Raw genomic sequence first — 21,271 nt, forward strand, 5'->3', positions numbered from 1 at the left:
CGATCACACACCCTGTTGTGAACCAGTCTCATATATTGTGACAACCAGGTGGTTCAAATGGCTCTGAGCACTATGGGACTTAACATCTGAGGTCATCAGTCCCCTAGGACTTAGAACTGCTTAAACCTGACTAACCTAAGAACATCAAACACATCCATGTCCGAGGCAGGATTCGAACCTGCGACCGTAGCGGTCGCGCGGTTCCAGACTGAAGCGCCTAGAACCACTCCGGCACACCACCCGGCACTCTAATTACTGTCTTTGATTAAAAGTGTCATTTATGTTCATCTCATCGCACACTTTTTTCATCTACCTTTTGTACAACAATGCAACAGTTCTCTCTGTGCGTCATCCAAGTCTCGGCGAGCAATGTTGCTTGACAGCGTGCGTATATGCCAATGTATTTGTAACGTTTTAAGACCAGCTGTCTTGTCCTATCTTTGACGTTTCCATGATGTTATGTTTCAAGACAGCTTTTTGTCCATGCTGTCCTGGCCTGTCTCGATACGGAAGGTGTTTGACTACTGCCTTGGGCAGCTCACTGTCCAGCCTCTCGGCCATTCAAAAAAACCTGTTCAGCTCTTTCCATGGAGACTGAGCTGCCATCACTTGCCAAGCAATTCCAATGATTAACTTTGCCATAGAGTTGACACAGCATTTAATAATTTCAGCGTTTCTGAAATCTGAGCTCAGTTCCTCTCATACCCAACTGGGTTACAGTTATTGATGCCATTACATGTGGGGTTTCTGTGAACCAAATTTAACGCTCTTTATACCCCGAAAATCACCTGTAAATTTGCTTCGCCTCTGTAGCTGAATGGTCATCACAGCTGAATACCTGGCAGGTTCGATTCCCAATAGTGCAAGGAATAGGAGGTGGACTGGACCGGAGTGCATCGACCTTATAATGCCAACTGAGAAGAGGCCCCAGGCCTGCTAAATCGGTAACGACTGTTAGAGCAGTGTGCTGCTCTCCAACCCTCTACACAGAATCTCATAAAGCCTTTAGCAGGGCACGAATCCGCAGTAGATCAGTCTCGATTGCCGCATCTGTGAAAGGAATGGCAGTGTTTATGCTTGCGCTATACCTGCAAATCTAATCATGCGTTCTTCTTGCTATAGTATGTGAAGTATCTGCACTAGCAGAATAGAAATGCGGAAAACAAGTCCGAAAACAATTTGTTGGACTCTCCAAAACGAAACAATAATACAATATCCAAAAGAACAACCGACTCGGCCCCAACTGCTGATCGATACAAATACAAAATAACAAATAATAATAATAATAACAATAAAGCCCCTAGTCTTCACGGCGAGCGAACACAAACAGGTCTACAACGTCAAGAGTTTCGTCGACTATACCAAGAGTTCGGCCAGCTGGAAGAGGCGTCTGGCCGTGGCTGTCGGGGCGAAGGCTCTGTATTCTTCCGAGCGGTGCATCGAACTCCCTTTTGCCGCCAGTGCGTCGCCTTCTAAAGCCCGTTGGCGGATGTATCTGCCGGAACTATTTGCGATCACGTGCCCGGCGTAGCGAAGTAGTTCCTAGGTTAGCTACGACCTCTGGGGAAGCTGTTCTGCAGACTCCGCGAGCGGGTAGAGGTCCCTGGAGCACGTTGGTGGAGACCTGGTCGTGTGTTGTGTTGTGGCCGCCGGTAAGTGTTTGTTTTGATAATACAGACGACGTAGTATTCCTGTTGAATAAACATACTGTGAAGCAGGCATCCCGTGATGGTTCGATGTAAAGTGGGATGCCGATGCAGTAGGCGCTACGATGTCCAAAGTGTGCGGCCGCATCAGTACGTGCACAGAGTCGTCCTCGTGTTGACCAGCAATGAATCTTTTCAGACATGTTGTCAGAGAGAACTGATGGATGACAGTAACGTACGTACGTCATATAGTTAGGAATTACGTATACGTTTGAATGAGTAAATAAGAAGCTAGCTGTAGTTTGATTTATTGTGTAGTGAGCTAGATAAAATCACATAGTCAAGTGTCATTACAGAGGAAGTCCACAAGAGTAGTGTGTACAGAGACAAGGAGACAGAGAGAGCACTGACCTGCAGGTAGGGGCTGCAGGCAGAGAGCAGCACGCGGTGAGCGCGCAGGCGGTGGCCCTGGCAGCAGAGCGTGACGTCGACGAACGCCTCAGCCGCCAGCAGGCGCCGCAGGTGCGCCAGCACGCCCGATTCGTGCCGCTCCCACCGCACCAGCAGCCGGTTACCACCCATCTGCAGCACACACATGCATACCCCATTATATCACAAGCAGTAAGATACCACACAATCACACTAACACACACACACACACACACACACACACACACACACACACACAGACAACTCTGATCATCAGCATGGACGGTCCAAACCCGTGTCCGGCCATCCTAATTAAGGTTTTAAATGATTTCCCTAAATCGCTTCCAACAAATTCTGGGATGGTTCCTTTGAAAGGGCACAACTGCCACTCTTTCCCATCCTTCCTTATCCGATGGGACCGATGACCTCGCTGTTTCGTCCCCTTCCCCGGTTCAAAATGGCTCTGAGCACTATGGGACTTAACTTCTGAGGTCATCAGTCCCCTATAACTTATAACTACTTAAACCTAAATAACCTAAGGATATCACACACAGCCATGCCCGAGGCAGGATTCGAACCTGCGACAGTAGCGGTTGCGCGGTTCCAGACTGTAGCGCCTAGAACCAATCGGCCACCTCGGCCGGCTCCCCTTCCCGAATCAACCAACCAACCATCATCAATATCTGGCTAATATACACTGAAGTTGGATCTCAATATTTACGTAACAAGATGGCAGTAGTTTCGCGTACACAAAATATAAAAGGATAATGTATTCGCGGAGCTCTCATGTGAAAATATTTACGATGTGATTATGGCCACACCACAGTTATTAAAGGACTTTGAATAGAGAATGTAATTGGAGCTAGACGCATGGGACACTCCATTTCTATAATCCTTAGGAAATACAACATTCTGAGATCCACAGTGTCAGGAGTGTGCCGAGAGTATCCAATTTCAGGCATCACATCTCACCACGTACAATGCAGGGGCCGACGCTCTTCTCTTAACCACTTGCTCTCGGGGGCCCTACATGATATTAGGCACATGGCTCTTCTGTCTATTATGTACTCACTCCCCTCTACAAATCGTAGAAGCTTTAAACGGAAAACCGTATAATTTTAAAGTTAAATTTTATACGCTAGCAGACTCCATAACAGGTGGAGGATTAAACTAATTGTTGCCCAAAATACGTCACGAGCATTATATGTTTGTAACATGTACAAATGAGGAGGAGGTCACCCAACAGTATAGGAGTTCACTTGTTAAACGAAATAGCGCCGAACAATATGCCGTCTCCCATTAATGTGCAACATATTCCAAGTGAACTGTTTCATCTAAAAATATTTTTTCATCGAGTTCTATTACATCCAGCCCAAATTCCCAGCAAAGGAGCCCATGACGGTGAAAACACTTCACAGTAATCTGTTGGAAAACTAGAAAAGGAACATCACAGAAGATTCCCAAGTCCAACTATATCTTCAGACTTCGTACACCCGAAAACCATTTCGTATCAAAACACCAAAGAAAGTCTGTCAGCTGGCTAAATCTAATTTACGTAATATCATAAGGAGCCAAAGGTAAGGAATTCTGGGGGTGTTCTGTATCTCATACGATGAAACAGAGGAGGGAGTAGATTGAAGTTAAAATTACTTTTATCTTTCTTTAAGAACTGGTAAATTTCACGATATAGCATTCTTCTGAAAGTTAATCGTTTGGGGATCCGGATGAGTCGCACTGACGACAGCAGGAACTGAATAAAAGAATCATAACCGAGCCAAGTAAATGACGATATACTACGATTTCCACTGCTGATGGTCTGCTATTATTAATTTTACTACCTGCTTAGCTGTTTGTCAAACTCCGAATCGTTGTCAGCGAACATTTAAGTTTGGTAACGGCGTACCATATTTGTATTAGATACAATGTAACAAATAATTTTGCGTTCCGTTGAATAAATGTAAATCGAACTTCGTGTAGTAAATTTACATTACAAAGGTTCGACTGTTCTGTGGTGTGCATATCTGGCCATAGTGGCACGCGGTTGCCGCGCAAATCGACACGTCACCAAACTGATCTCCTTCCAACTCCAATTACATTGAAATACCGAAATTTTTATTAGTGACAAGGGGAACAACTGCGCTCTTTGAATGAAACATTACTCTTTAAATGAAAGATTACCATTATAAGTACACAACTCCTTAGGAGTTATCACATGATAAGCTGCTGCAAGAGAGAAGGCCGAAGGAAAAGTGACAAAAGATAGAAGGCGTATCGTGCCTCTCTTGTTTACAAAAGAATGTCCTAATTCATATCAGCTTTGGTTCTATGAATGTAATGACAATATTTAGGTTGGCTTTGCTATCGGAGTATTTCCTCACAATAGTACAACTCAGTGTAATATCGAAGACTAACAGGAAAACTGTGCCAGATTTCTGGAAGTAGCTCTATGGTAGAAAATGATACTTGACCATGAACCAAGTGAAAGTTAAAACACGAAGCGTTACTTTCTTCATATTTAATGAAAAAATTCTTTTGATGTACTCAGAGAACATTTCTCTCACTTTCTACTATTTTTTGTTTTTGTTTTACTTAATACTGCATTTTAGCTGTATTTTATACGTAATAACCTTAATTTTAGAAGGTACTAAAGATTCATCATAACTAGAAGATCAAACGGAGACTTCCGAGACAAAGCAGTATACAATTTTGTTCTTTCACTTCTTTATAAGGTGACGAAAATTTTCTGTTAATTCTCCCAATGTGGAGATGAAGCACTTCGCAGTTAAGTTTAACAAACGGGTACTGTAGCACCTCATCAAATAGGTTTTATACACAGCACGAAAAAGGAAGTACGTGTCAACATTTACTGTGCTCCAGTACGCAGATGTTGTGATAACACACACGATGTTCTAACAGGTAGGACCGCTGCACTTCTTGTCTAGTGCGACAAGAATGTCAGAAGATTCTAAGTCCTTCGATTGTGAAACGCGTACAGGCATATGAGTTAACGACAAAGAAATTACTCTACTGATATTAACTGTGGAATTTATGAAGACATGTTTTCTGAATAAGCATGAGCTGCGGTGTGTTGTGCGCTCTAAGGTAAGAAATTAATAATTATTTATAGGTGCGGATCAGATTTTGCAAAAGATTAAAATGCTAGGAGAAAGTTGACGTTACAGAGTCACTGCATTATTGGACCTTTTCTTTTACATATCACAAAAAATTTTGTACAACTCTCGATCATACACTACACTAGTAATAGAGAACTCTGAATTGGATATCCCTGGTTTACCTTCCCGTGACTGCCACCACCCTCTTTCGTGGGTAGACGGCTATCATGAAAGTGTTCAGCAAACAACAAGGACCGTCAAGGCGCTGTAATCATGGTTCGTATCTTGGTTAAGGTTACTGGTGACAGAGTTATAGCACGAAGTGTCACAAAAGCATGTCCACGTTACGGTAAATGCCTCAGTTTTGCAGTAAAGTATACGGAATAGTAACAAAAAGCTGACACGTTTATTAGGCACCTTTACATAATCAGATGGAAATTACTTTCCAAACTACCATAGTATATCAGTCGTCGGTGCTAAGTTACTGTATGTTACGTAACACTGTCGACGATTTGTGAGCGGTTCTCTCGGTTGTTTCACTAGAGGAAATTTGAAATCAGATGCTGCTGTTCGGATACTTCTGATCACATAGCGTATCACAAATTATGAAAATGAAATTGTTACATGATTGTGGACTGACACTTTCATTTATAACATGTAGAATGGTTGCTGGCATATTCTATAAAGTTAAACAGAAACTTCATTTTTCTTTTTTTCTTTTTTTTCAAAAAATTGCTGCTTGTGTACGTACTATGAGTTACAGTTTCTTATTTTTAAAATACTTCATTAAAGGTGTATAGAAGTGACTTGTATCCAATGCTGCCTCTTCACAGAGTTACATGTGGTGATCTGGAGCTATGGACGTAAATTTAAAGCTCTTCAAGAACACTCGTTTTCGTTCATTTGCTGACAGTATGTGGTATTTGCAGGTTGACTTAAATGGCTGTGGCTGAGTAGTCATGTTCTTTCAGATGTGTTGCAAAACTTATTCCATCAAAATTACTTAGGTGAAAGGCATCGATGTGCTCCTGGTATGTTACATTGAAACTTCTTCCTGTCTGGCCTATGTAGAATCGTAGGCAGTTGTCACAAAAAAAGTCTGATATACTGTGACAATGTCTATTTTTCTTGTTGCAGCAAATTGTGTGCTATCGTAGCCTTTTGTTAGTACTTAAGGATATCTGGATACCAGTATCACGAAAAATGTTAGTTACTTGGCACGAAATTTTTCCTAGAAACGGGGTGTCAGTAAATTTTATTTGTTCTTGTGAATCTGATTTATGAGGTGTGCATTGTTTACTTTTGATTTCACTTTTACGGAAATACATTTTCTTGGAGATATTGAGTCTCAACTCTATCTTCCATAAGCACAGAAGCTGAAATAATGAACTAAAATTTGTATCACAACTTGAACTTGGCTCTCCTGCTTAATAGGCCTGGCAGAGTAACTAACTCGGCTGCATGGGTTTCGCTAGTCCAATGCCTTCCCTAACACAAACTTCAATTCACACCTTCTTTGATTTTCCCCATCGTAAATAGTCAGCATTATCGAGGCTCTCTTATATTAGAATACCATCCCAAATTTGTATTTAAATTGGGGAATTCTTCCTGTACTTCAAGCGTAGGTGATCTATTCAACTGATGACTTTGCATTTTCCTGGAACGACAATGAGTCCCAATTTTATCTTTGTCAAGGGTAGAAGCTAAAGCAATTAATTAAAGTTTAGGCCAAGGCTAGGACTTGAATCTGGATCTTCTGGAAAGAAAGTCATTGTGTACATATTCTAAGAGTCTTGCACAGGGAACAAACTCACAGTACATTCGCCAGTGGTCTTAAAACAGATAATACCATGTTCAGGCACCGGTCTGGTCACTTTATAAAGTCTATAAGGTGGTCACAATAACGTTGCCCGCTTGTGGGCTTGTCATTTGAGCAGTAATATATGTTTAAAAGTTTTACTCTACAATTGGAGGTCACTGAGGTTAAACAGTTAACCCTGTCTTTTCGTATAGATTAACAACCCTAGGTGTCGCCTCCAACCGAACATTATGCTCCACCTTGAAGAAATCTTATAGAACAGGTGGGTTCTGTTAATGTAGATTTATAGTGTGGTTTCATGTGGTAGAACACGGGTGCTGTGTATAAATCAATGGCATCATAGCATATTCGGCAAAAAATGGCGGTGAATCATAACGTATTGGTATAATTTAACGTTAAATTCCAAGATTTATGTTGCAGAGTACCAAATAGCGATGGACAGACTGTACCACTGACGGTATTGTGGAGAACAACGCTTGCCCAGTTTAAAAAGAGCACTTAAGAGTAACTTATTACAGTCGTACGCAGATAGGATGTAGTTCATGGTCCACCTGTACGCCAGCTGACGAATAGCAGAGCAGCTTCTAACCCAATGCTGGCAGAACTAATGGAGTCACAGCATACAAATGCAGGATACACATTACCGGATTGGGTGCTCGAATAAAATGAGTGGAACCTGCTCTAACTGAGTGAATTGCAATCTGTCGTCCAGTTCTCACATGCTGTAAGGATTTAACTGCAACAGGAACGTGGAGCTGCAGGGTTGTTAGTGATTAACAGCAAGCCGATGCGGCCGACACAGTGCTTTCAAACCGTGTCACTCTACGCATAATACATCATAAAGTTCGCGTATATAGCACTTTAGCAAGCCTACCAGCTTATGTAACAAGGGAGGCATACACTGGAAGTGATGTAAATATTGTTTAGTAGTGCCAATTTCCAAATAAGGTCTGTACCTCATAGTCTGAAACGTGATTCATACACGTCGTGTAGCACTTTTTAATAGTCGCATATAACACATCATAAAGTTCGTGGGTAGGTTATGGATTGCATATGTGAACTTGTTTACAAGAAAAATTTATTGCGTTTTACAACAGATACATTTTAATTTGTGGACTGTGGAGCTTAACATGTTACCAAGCCAAGCTCCGAACACGCAACAGACGAGGAAATGGAAAAATGGAAATGGTGAGTGTGCACTTAACACAGGTAGTAATGTGACCATATACATATGCTCTGAACACACATAATACGATGGAATGGAATATGCACATTTAACACAGGTAGTAATGTGTTGGAACATTTCACCCACGTCGATATGGAAATAAATTTTACACAGACGAGTAGCCTCAACCACGTGCTATTCAGATGAGACTGCTTTATTCAGAATATCTGCCTCAAGTTTAGTATTTAACATATAATTTGCTGTAATTATAGCACTTTTCGTTCGACAGATAGTATCCACAAAGTCAGTGCCCTTTTCACGAATCACAAATATACGAATACATTTGGGCGACGGCAGAGCTTGTGCTGTCCATGGATCATCATTTTCATGCCAAAGCTTCAAACTACTATCACAATGAAAACACACTATTTCATCATCGTTACCAGTGTAAAAGTACCACGATTAACTTAACTTATCTAGTCACTGCTTAGCAAAAAGAGGCCACTCATCGAATGTCGGTAATGTTGTACTGTACTGTACTGTATTGAGACCACACTGCCACCTGCATGATTTCAGCTGATGTACTGGAATTGGAGAGCTGACGATTGAGCACAGGAATACTATGCCTGTTTCCACCTGCTGGTGACACACGAGAGACAGGTCGGATCTGCAAGGCTCTTCTTGGTATCAGCCAAGGTTGAGAACCTGAGAACCGACGACTTGTCACCATGCCTGGTGGGATCTGTTGTTGCAATTAGAGAACATGCTGGTCTCCCACTTAGCAGTAACAGCTGTACCACGTCTGCTGGAGACATGAACCCCAGGAAGCGAATTTCCTTTCCGGACACTATGTACAAATCAGTTTACGTATTGGACGATTAGGACCTTACTGCATACAAAGAGGCACACAATTGACCTTGCATATAAGCAGCAATCGACAGCTGGCGTTTTGATCGTTGTACTGATGACGTTTCCAAAAGTATTTCTTCTGTTCTTGAAGAGGGGCACAGACAATGTATGTTAAATACTTAACTGAAGTCTTTAAGTGAGGAGATGAAAAGGATAAAGTCAATACATAAATACAAAGTTCTGCATACCCAACGACACCTAGGGTTACATAATACAATAACACAATTGGGGTTGATTATTTTACGTGGGTGACCTCCAATTGTAGACTAAATTATATATGTATTATACAGGTGAATCACAAACCCAGGAGAAGGCAACGTTAGTATTAACCACCTCACAGGCTTCAAAAAGTGACCTGACACGTGACTGAACATGGTGTTAAATGGCTGGAGACAAAATGGATGGTGCGTTTGTTCCTTTTTCAAGACTGAACGTACATGATGACTTGTGCCGTTCTTTTCACCTACTCTGTTGTGCAATATAATTACATCACTTCTGCAATTACTGGTGATGCCTCATCGCTATTGCTGCTGTAATCACATTATTTCGTCGTTATTTTCCGTGTATTGCGAGTTCGATATCTTCGTCTCTGCTAACCGGCGTTGTAATGCTGTTACACTGCATTGTTGAGGTACCATACCTCTTAATATTTAGAGCCATTACCTTTGAGCTTCCCTTAATGGAGCTCCGAACATGAACAGTGTGGTTGAGGACTTGTTATTAAGCATCACCATGAGTTGGTAGAATCTCAAACGTCATTTCCGGCGGTGATCCACAAATTTTTTAGATCATTACATCTGCGTCCACATATCAGAAAGCTTCAGAGGTTAGCATCACTTTAACACGTGCTATGGCACTTATTTAGCATCTACGTCTTGCGTTAGGGATTAGGCGTGTTATGGTGGCTCTTTTTGGAAGCAAGGAGTGCGATCTTTCGTGGGCGATATTGTTTGTAATACGATAAAAATGTATTTTAATGAGTTATGCTGAAACTTTGTGCTTGCGATGTGTGAGAGGTCTCTTACTATACAGTATTGTGGTAAGTACTTTTTCCTGAGATATACACTCTCCCACTGTCTTTGGGAATGTCACATCTCTCTCTGTTACTGGCTTTGGTCATGTGTTTACAGGCTGGTTACATGTTATTGTCGGCCGTTGTGGACGAGCGGTTCTAGGCGCTTCAGTCCGGAACCGAGCTGCTGCTACGATCGCAGGTTCTAATCCTGCCTCGGGCATGGATGTGTGTGATGTCCTTGGGTTTAAGTAGTTCTAAGTCTAGGGGACTATGGCCTCAGATGTTAAGTCTGATAGTGCTCAGAGCCATTTTTTACATGTTTTTATTTTTGTGAGTCATAGCTTCCAGAAACGCAATTGCGCAGATCTAATACTAACTTTACTTATTTACAAACGTGAACATCGCTGTTCTCGCACTGATGACGTAACAGGCCTATAACATCGGACAAATACAGTCTATAATGCTTTTAGTGACCCTTCTGTCTTCAGAGTGCTGTTATTTACATAGCCTTTGGAATGCCTATGTCATCTGCAACACTAGCAGTAACTGACAATGAATAGATTCGTTTAAAATGTATTATATTTTTCCTTCCTAAAATGGTATTTGACTTTTTTAAATGATGGAATGTATACTCTGAGTCCGTGTTTGATTAGGTCTAGTGAGTTAAATACAGTGAGTCTATTTGACTGCTTAGCTAACACATATTTTTCTGCAGTGACAATCCTGTCAGCGTAGTTTTCTGACGTCAACCTGTGAAGTCTAACTCCCAAAATACAAGATGTTATTATGGGTCGAAATCTATCTTTGGGGCACATTCTTTAGTGCTAAGGGCCACTAATTTGGAGAGTATGACTGTATGTGGAAGTTAACTCACGCTTTCTTTTACGTTGGAGATGTATGTGACATCACTTTAATTGATCTGAGTCTTACAGTGGTTTTCTTTTCACGTATAAACTTGAACCAGCAATGTAAACGTCATGCGTTTTTCTCTGCCTCAGAAATATTTTATTTTTGAGTGTGTTGTGCGTAGGCCTAATTAATTACATCCAGACTATCAGTTTCCCTCCTTAGCTAACGCTTATTTTTGTGCTGTTATAAACATGGTCCGGCTTGTTTCGCAACATCGAACTTTTAAGCCTGACTTCTGAAATGTGTTGAAATCTACCAATGGGTTACGTAATTTACAAGTTTGGGCACTAATTTGGTGAATATGTACATATGTGGAAATTAACTCATTTACATTGCAGACTTATTTCCAATATTGTGACATCAAGCAGCGTTTTTCTTGTGTTAACCTGAACATTCAATGTACACATTGCTCTTTTTCGTGGTGCTGACTTATTTTGCAAACATTTTAGAATTTTTTCGAAATCTTAGAGATTGAAAAATAATTAATTTACCACTCTGCTATGTTTTTTTTAACTATGCAGCAATCTATTGGTTGTAGTACAAAATCATGGTCTACAGACAGAATTTCCTTGTTTTGCAATGCAGCCATCCGCTGGGGGGGGGGGGGGGGGGGGGGGGGGAACTAAGCACTTATTCTCTACAGTGCAGCAACCAGCTGGTGACAGGAAGAACTGGGATGTGAAACTGGGTATGCTATTATTTCACATTTACTGGGATTGTAGAATAGTATTCAAGATAAAACGCATGTTCAAGAAATACAAATTCTTAATTAGTTGTTTATATTTTACAATCAAATGTTAGTTTTTAATTATTTATAGAGAAATATTGGTTTTACAGTGCAGCCATCTGCTGGTCACGGGAGCAAGTAGCATGTGAAAGTGATCTCGCTTCTGTTTACATTTTCAAAGCTTTTGGATTAGTAATTCAGGGAAAAAACTCATTATCAACACAAAAAACTTCCTGTTACGTTACTTGTATTTTATAAGTAAAATATGACAACTACTCGTTCCATGGCAAATGATATGTAGCTTCGAATCAAAGTTACCAACCGTAGTCATATAACGAGTACCCTGAAGTCAGTAACGCAAACACTGTTGCAGAGTGGTGGCGTGGGACAGGGCGCAGGAGGTACTTCACGCAAGTTTCTGGAGTGCAAATTGCAAATATGACACGCGCAGTTGTTTCAGCTGCAATATGACACTACAGACAAGAAAGAGGACAGTCTCCGCTCATTCTCACCTTGCCCTACTACCTACGAAGTCGACGATGGTAAATTGTAACCCATCCAAACGATGATTTGTTTTAGAGCCGTGTATAGCCAACGGTTCGTGTAATCGTCACCCTTGAGCGCGCGGCAGAGGAAGAAACATGACTGGATGCCGTCCTTTAATTAAATGTAGCAGCTCAGCCAGTAATGCATGAAACCAGTTCTCCTTGCGATAGATACACATAACGAGTGCGTGGACAGCACTACGGAAATTACTAGAGCAGTGGAAGGACATGTTTCTGTATTTGACAGCAGTTAACTCGGCAACTCGAAATATCGAGAACTACGATTTTTAATTCCAAGGTGAAGTGTGTATAGAATTTACTGCGTAGCTGGTGTGTTTGGATTATGTGGACACGTGAAAGTGGTAGACAGCCGCTCCTAGTGGCTAAACCGGTCACATACGTTTTTGTTACATAAAGAGAAAGTACGAATAATTAATCTTGTCGCTTGCTATATATGTGGGAATGAGAAGAAGTAACGCTTCCCAATGGACAGAGCTCATGTGACTGTACCTGGTATTGTTATGTTTTAAAATTTGCTCTGCTTTTACACCACGTTACCTTTCGTTCTCTGAAATGTAGTCGGAATCCAGCTATTTTAACTGTTTTTGTATGCATGACGGAAATTCGTTACAAGCCAGTCAATGTCGACTAAACAGGTAGGAACACCAAATGAGTTAGTCCCTAAGTATTTTACTGATGTATAGTTTATCTTAATTACAAGGCTAATTTCTGTACTACACTTGTAGTGTCGGGTAATACATTATGCCACGTAGCATAAAATGACTGATTTGTCCAGTATTCATCTTATACATAGATTAACCAGCACGAATATCAAGCAGATGCAGTTAGCTTACATTGCACTTGTAAGGACCACAACAGCAGATAATGAGACCTTTCCTACTGCTGAAGAATTTTACTTCAATATAGTTCTAGCAGGCCGGGCTTTCTGAGATACAAAATTAATCTCACACATGAGAGGTAAGTGCTCCGAAGGAAACGGGCGTTGAACCCGGATCCTACCAAATACGAGATCAAGGCAGGAAGCTCACGGCCCGGCACAGAGATGGCGTCGAAATCATCTACATTTACACGGCTCCTCTGCAAATGCCATACGCCGGCCGCGGTGGTCTCCCGGTTCTAGGCGCGCAATCCGGAACCGTGCGACTGCTACGGTCGCAGGTTCGAATCCTGCCTCGGGCATGGATGTGTGTGATGTCCTTAGGTTGGTTAGGTTTAAGTAGTTCTAAGTTCTAGGGGACTGATGACCACAGCTGTTAAGTCCCATAGTGCTCAGAGCCATTTGAATCATTTTGCAAATGACACTTAAGTGCCTCGCTGAGGATTCACCGAACCACTTTCACATTAATTCGTTATTATTCCGCTCTTGAACAGCGCGCAGAAAGAAAGAACATACAGGCTGGTTCATTGATAGTGACCGGGCCAAATATCTCACGAAATAAGCATCAAACGAAAAAGCTACAAATAACGAAACTCGCCTAGCTTGAAGGGGGAAACCAGATGGCGCTATGGTTGGCCCGCTAATGGCGCTGCCATAGGTCAAACGGATATCAACTGCATTTTTTAAAACGGGAACCCCCATTTTGTATTACATATTCGTGTAGCATGTAAATAAATATGAATGTTTCAGTTGGACCAATTTTTCGCTTTGTGGTAGATGGCACTGTAATAGTCACAAACGGGTAAGTACGTGGTATCACGTAACATTCCGCCACTGCGGACGGTATTTGCTTCGTGATACATTACCCGTGTTAAAATGGACTGTTTACCAATTGCGGAAAAGGTCGATGTCGTGTTGATGTATGGCTATTGTGATTAAAGTGCCCAACGGGCGTGAGCTATGTATGCTGCTCGGCATCCTGGACGGCATCATCCAAGTGTCCGGACCGTTCGCCGGATAGTTACGTTATTTAAGGAAACGGGAAGTGTTCAGCCACATGTGAAAGTTCAACCACGACCTGAAACAAATGATGATGCCCAAGTAGGTGTTTTAGCTGCTGTCGCGGCTAATCCGCACATCAGTAGCAGACAAATTGCGCTAGAATCGGGAATCTCAAAAAACGTCGGTGTTGAGAATGCTACATCAACATCGATTGCACCCGTACCATATTTCTATGCACCAGGAACTGCATGGGAACGACTTTGAACGTCGTGTATAGTTCTGCCACTGGCCATAAGAGAAATTACGGGACGATGAAAGATTTTTTGCACGCGTTCTATTTAGCGACGAAGCGTCATTCACCAACAACGTTAACGTAAACCGGCTTAATATGCAATATTGGGCAATGAAAATTCCACAATGGCTGCGACAAGTGGAACATCAGCGACTTTGGCGGGTTACTGTATCGTGTGGCATTATGGGAGGAAGGACAATTGGCCTCCATTTTCTCGATGGCAGTCTAAATGGGGCAATGTATGCTGATTTCCTACTTAATGTTCTACCGATGTTACTGCAAGATATTTCACTGCGTGACAGAATGGCGATGTACTTCCAACATGATGGATGCCCGGCACATAGCTCGCGTGCGGTTGAAGTGGTACTGAATAGCATATTTCATGACAGGTGGATTGGTCGTCGAAGCACCATACATAACATGGCCCACACGTCCACCGGATCTGGCGTCCCCAGATTTCTTGATGTGGGGAAAGTTGAAGGATATTTGCTATCGTGATCCACCGACAACGCCTGACAACATGCGTCAGCGCATTGTCAATGCATGTGCGAACATTACGGAAGGCGAACTATTAGCTGTTGAGAGGAAAGCCGTTACACGTATTGCAAATGCACTGAGGTTGATGGACATCATATTGAGCATTTATTGCATTAATGTGGTATTTACAGGTAATCACGCTGTAACAGCATGCGTTCTCAACGTATCACATTGGAAGAACCGAAATAAAATGTTCAAACGTACCCACATTCTGTATTTTAATTTAAAAAAACCTACCTGTTACCAACTGTTCGTCTAAAATTGTGAGCCATATGCTTGTGACTATTACAGCGCTATCTATCACAAAGCGAAAAAAGTGGTCCAGCTAAAACATTCATATTTCTTTACGTACTACACGAATATGCAATAAAATGGGGTAAGTATTTGAAAAAACTCAGTTGATATCCGTTTGATCTATGGCAGCGCCGTCTAGCGGCCCAACCATAGCACCATCTGGTGTCCCCCTTCAAGCTAGACAAGTTTCGTTGTTTCTAGTTTTTTTCGTTTGACGATTACTTCGTGAGATATTTGGCCCGGTCACGATCAATGGACCACCCTGTATATCTTTCCGTGAGAGCTTTGATTTCCCTCATTTTAATTTGATGATCGTTTCTCCCTATGTAGGTCGGCGTCAACAAAATATTTTCGCGGCCGAAGGAGAAAGTTGAAGATTGAAATTTCGTGAAAAGATACCATCGCAACGAAAAAGTCTATATTTTAATGATTTCTACGCCTAGTCGTGTACCATGTCCGTGACGCCCACTCCCCTATTTCTCGACAGTATAAAACGCGCTACCCTTCTTTGAAACTGCTCGATCTACTCCGTTAATCCTGTGTGATAAAGATCCACACTGCGCAGCAGTACTCCAAAAGAGGACGGACAAGCGTAGTGGAGGCAGTGTATTTAGTAGATCTATAGCATCTTCTAAGCGTTCTCCCAGTAAAACACAGTCTTTGATTCGCCTTCCTCACAAGATTTTCTGTGTGTGCTTCCCAGTTTATGTTGTTCGTAATTGTAATTCTTAGGTATTTAGATGAATTTCTGGTCTTCAGATTTGATTGATAGATCATGTAACCCTACTTTATCTGACTACTTTTAGCGAGGTTGTAGATGACCTTACACTTTTCATAATTTAAGGTCAATTGGCAATTTTAGAACCACAAGATATTTTATCTTAATCGTTTTGCAATTTGTTTTGATCTTCTAATGACTTTATTAGATGATAAACGACTGTATCATCCGCAAAAAATCGAAGATGTTTGTTCAGATTGTCTTCTAAATCGATTATACAGATTAGGAACAGCAGAGAGGCTAAAACACTACCGTGGGGAACGCCATAAATCACTAATGCTTTACACAATGGCTTTCCGTCAGTTACCACCAAGCGTGACCTCCCTGACAGGAAATCACGAATCCACTCGCATAAATGAGACGATATTCCCGCATATCGCTGACTATTGTTGTTAATTAGAGTACATGCTATGTAATAACCCAACGCAAGTATCAATATGTGGAAAAATTACTACGCACAGGTTTCTAAAATGGACGTGACGTTGCAACTTTGTTAAAGTGAGTACACTCGAGTTATGCTTCTCCAAAAACTTCCTGTTTAATACACTTTTAAACAAACGGAAATTAATGCAAGTTTTATGACGGCTTTTAACGATACTACTTAATTTCTAATATTACATTAAACGTGTGCTGAAGTTGCTGTTGGTTCATGTGAAGAATTACTGTTGAGAATCTGGTATGCGTGCACAGTATCGTCCTCAACGATGATTAACGGCGTCTGAAATTAAGGTTTAAAGTTGCTTCGATGCAGAGATTATTCGAGGCGGAGAGAAAACTCGGGACAATTAGGAAGGATATTGGCCTTGTGGGAGGAACGCTTCCCGCATTTTATGGAGTTTTATAAAAAAGACGCAAATCCTATATATGAATAATCGGACGAGGATTTGAACCGCCGTCCCCCCGAATGCGGAATCAATGTTTTACCACCGGGCCATCCCACTCCGTGTAATGGCTGACGTCACAGAAATGTCCTAGGAAAGAAAGACACTTTTAATAAAGTATTACTAGAAGGTAATACTTTACACATAAACTTAAAATGCAGGAAGCGTTCCTCCGACAAGGCCAATATTCTTCCTTATCGTCCAGAGTTTTCTCTCCGTTGTCCGCAGCTCGTGGTCGTGCGGTTGCGTTCTCGCTTCCCACGCCCGGGTTCCCGGGTTCGATTCCCGGCGGGGTCAGGGATTTTCTCTGCCTCGTGATGACTGGGTGTTGTGTGATGTCCTTAGGTTAGTTAGGTTTAAATAGTTCTAAGTTCTAAGGGACTGATGACCATAGATGTTAAGTCCCATAGTGCTCAGAGCCATTTTTCTCTCCACCTCGAATAATCTCTGCATCGAAGCAACTTTAAACCTTGATTTCAGACGCCGTTAATCACCGTTGAAGACGATACTGTGCACGCATACCAGATTATCAACTGCGGTTCTTCACATGAACCAACTGCAATTTCAGTACACGTTTAATGTCATATTTCTTAACTGCTAGAAATTAAGTAGTATCGTTACAAACCCTCATTAAGCTTGCATTAATTTCCGTTAGTTTAAAAGTGCGTAGAACAGGTAGTTTTTGGAGTAACAGAACTCGAGTTTACTCACTTTAACAAAGATCCAACGGGTCCAAAATGAATCACTCAAATTTAAAAGCTGTCAATTCAACTAAGTACCCTGAGATTGCCATTACGAAGAACTTAAACTAGAACCATCATATTGGCCGGCCGAATTGGCCGTGCGGTTAAAGGCGCTACAGTCTGGAACCGCAAGACCGCTACGGTCGCAGGTTCGAATCCTGCCTCGGGCATGGATGTTTGTGATGTCCTTAGGTTAGTTAGGTTTAACTAGTTCTAAGTTCTAGGGGACTAATGACCTCAGCAGTTGAGTCCCATAGTGCTCAGAGCCATTTGAACCATTTGAGCCATCACATTGAAAATGTTGTGGGGAAGGCGAACGAAAGACCGCGTTTAACTGTCGGAAAACTTGGATGATATAACAGAGCAATTGCAAAGGCTGCCTACACTATGTTTTGTCCGTCCTCTTCTGGAGTGCCGCTGCGCGGTGTGGGATCCTTATCAGGTGGGACTGACGGAGGACATCGAAAAAGTTGAAAGCAGAACAGCTCGTTTTGTATTATCGAGAAGTAGAACAGAGAGTTTCGCGGATGTGATATGCGAGTTGCTGGGGCAGTCGTTAGAACAAAGGCGTTCTTCGTTGCGATAAGGTCTTTTCTCGAAATTTCAAGTGTTCATTTTCCGTGCGTTATGTTAGGAGTGAAACGGTAGAGAAATAGCTAGAAAGTAGTTCTATGAAGCCCCTGCCTGTGAACAGTAGAGCAGTCGTATAAACGTACAAATGTTGTAGATACATACGCATGACAGTTACCGCGTATGTTGGTAACTTTTCAAGGGCAAATGGAGCACAGACGAATTCCGCGCCGGCCGCGGTGGTCTAGCGGTTCTGGCGCTGCAGTCCGGAACCGCGGGACTGCTACGGTCGCAGGTTCGAATCCTGCCTCGGGCATGGGTATGTGTGATGTCCTTAGGTTAGTTAGGATTAAGTAGTTCTAAGTTCTAGGGGACTTATGACCTAAGATGTTGAGTCCCATAGTGCTCAGAGCCATTTGAACCATTTTTGAACGAATTCCGCTACAATTTTTTGGATACTTTACATGGAACTAAACTGATTTTGTAAACAGATCTGTTATTGTGCGTGACACGTACTTTCAAAATTTCACATCACAAGGAAGAAAAAACATCAACTCAGTGGCTAGAGGCCGGCGGCATGTGCTCACAGAAACGTTGGTCTCATCTGCAAGAAACAATGGATAGGGCATTCTAGTAAACAAAGGGAGCTGTACGTTAGTGGCTATAGCCTAAAGTATAAAACATTAACTGTCAAGCACTACACGTATATTACGTACTGGATCTATATGAAATTTCGTGAGAACGGACCTGGATTGAAAATGAAAAAATAAAACATAGGAATGCGCGTCCCCAGAAAGGTGCCTAGGCAAAGAGAACGCCGAGGGATTTCTAGTTCCAGTTGTTGGAATATCCATCGTATTAAAAGATTCTTATTTTGAGTCCAATGGCCTGTTTCTCGTAGTTGTAGGAATTGTATTTCACAGACTCTCCAGAATTGAAATATACTCTCCGTCAACAATCTGGACAGACTACTTTGACATAAAAGGCAACAATGTCGAAAGAGAAGTGCATTTTTGGTCAAACAGCTCTCATCTCACGTGCAGGCGATGACCTACTCTCTATGCGGATATACCGGGTGATCAAAATGTCAGTATAAATTTGAAAACTGAATAAATCACGGAATTATGTAGATAGAGGTAAAAATTGACACACATACTTGGAATGACATGGGGTTTTATTAGAACCAAATAAATACAAAAGTTCAAAAAATGTCCGACAGAGGGCGCTTCATCTGATCAGAATAGTAATAATTAGCATAACAAAGTAAACAAAGCAAAGATGACGTTCTTTACAGGAAATGCTCAATATGTCCACCATCATTCCCCAACAATAGCTGTAGTCAAGGAATAATGTTGTGAACAGCACTGTAAAGCATGTCCGGAGTTATGGTGAGGCATTGGCGTCGGATGTTGTCTTTCAGCATCCTTAGAGATGTCGGTCGATCACGATACACTTGCGACTTCAGTAACCCCAAGGCCAATAATTGCACGGACTGAGGTCTGGGGACCTGGAAGACCAAGCATGACGAAAGCGGCAGATGAGCACACGATCATCACCAAACGACGCGCGCAAGAGATCTTTCACGCGTCTAGCAATATGGGGTGGAGCGCCATCCTGCATAAACATTGTACGTTCCAGCAGGTGTTTATCAGCCAGGCTGGGGATGATGTGATTCTGTAACATATCGGCGTACCTTTCACCCATCACGGTAGCAGTTACAAAACCACAATCATGCATTTCCTCGAAGAAAAAAGGCCCGATATAACGGTAGGTGTGGTAAATCAAACCCATACCGTGACTTTCTCGTCGTGCAATTGAATTTTCACGACAGTTCTAGGATTTTCGGTAGCCAAAATTCTGCAGTTGTGGGCATAATCCACAACACGTCACTCAACCAATCGTCATCTTCCGCCATCTTTTGAAACGCCCACACCGCAAATGCCCTCCGCTTCACCAAATCAACAGGTAACAGTTCATGATGCCGACGGATTTTGTACGGATAGCATCGGAGGGTACGCCTCAGTTCCAACCAAACAGTAGTGTATGGAAGGCCGGTGCGACGTGCGACTGCACGAGCGCTGACTTCCCCATGCAGAGACGAACCAGCTACAGTCTCCATTTCTTCCTGAACTGTCTCAGCAGCATTACGCCTTGTGCTCGGTCCGCCACTACGGGGTCTATCGTCTAAACAACCCGTGGCTTCGAACTTCGAAATCATTCTCGCCACAGCTGCATTTGTCAACGGACCTTTACCCGTTCGAATCCCTTTCCTATGGCGATAGAATCGTAACACTGAACTAGCACATTCCCCATTCTGATAATACAGGTTCACTAAAAGCGCCTTTTCAGGTAACGTCAACATGCTGCGACTGCTGGCGCATCTGACTCTCTCTCTCATTACAGCTCCTTTTATGCACAATTGTCATGCGCAGTCCAGCGCCGTCTGTCGGACATTTTGTGAACTTTGTTTTTTTTTTTTTTGTTCTAATAAAACCCCATGTCATTCCAAGCATGTGTGTGAGTTTTTACCTCTCTATCTACATTATTCCGTGGTTTATTAATTTTTCAAATTTATACAGACTTTTTGATCACCCGGTACGTATCGGACACGTAAGTCACTTACCTAGTCTCTTCGCCATTCCTGTAACACAAGGTCTTTTACTTTATGTCAAACTAATTTAGTGAACGTGAAAACTTTTGTGGTGTAGAAGGGGCCAACTTCACGTGCGTTCACACGGATCTCCCCCCCGCGTTCGTTTTCCATATTTCATGCTGATTACTACGTAGCCATTATGGGCTTCGAAATACGAACCGGTTCGCCTTAGGCGCTAATTGGGATCAGGCCGTAATTGCTTAATATGCTACGGACCTGACTGGCGCCAGTGTTAGAGGCGCGCAGTTGGAAGCGGTACTGGCGTTGCTGCCGACGCAACTGGCGCACTGGCCGCCACGCCGCGGCACAAATCCCAGTGTGGCCACCCTCACCTAGGTCTACCCTT

At 42.3% G+C, this 21,271-nt stretch overlaps 1 protein-coding gene across 1 annotated transcript in view; it reads right to left on the reverse strand.

The window, feature by feature from the left end:
• Nucleotides 1–21,271, reverse strand: part of LOC126413265 (zinc finger protein 358-like) — a 526,926-nt gene that overhangs the window by 94,711 nt on the left and 410,944 nt on the right. The window contains exon 4 of the mRNA XM_050083167.1: nt 2,058–2,228. Within this exon, the coding sequence (XP_049939124.1) occupies nt 2,058–2,228 (171 nt within the window). The remainder of the gene's footprint in view (nt 1–2,057; nt 2,229–21,271) is intronic.

This window comes from Schistocerca serialis, chromosome 7 (genome assembly GCF_023864345.2).
Source record: "Schistocerca serialis cubense isolate TAMUIC-IGC-003099 chromosome 7, iqSchSeri2.2, whole genome shotgun sequence".
Classification (NCBI taxonomy): Eukaryota; Metazoa; Arthropoda; class Insecta; order Orthoptera; family Acrididae; genus Schistocerca; species Schistocerca serialis.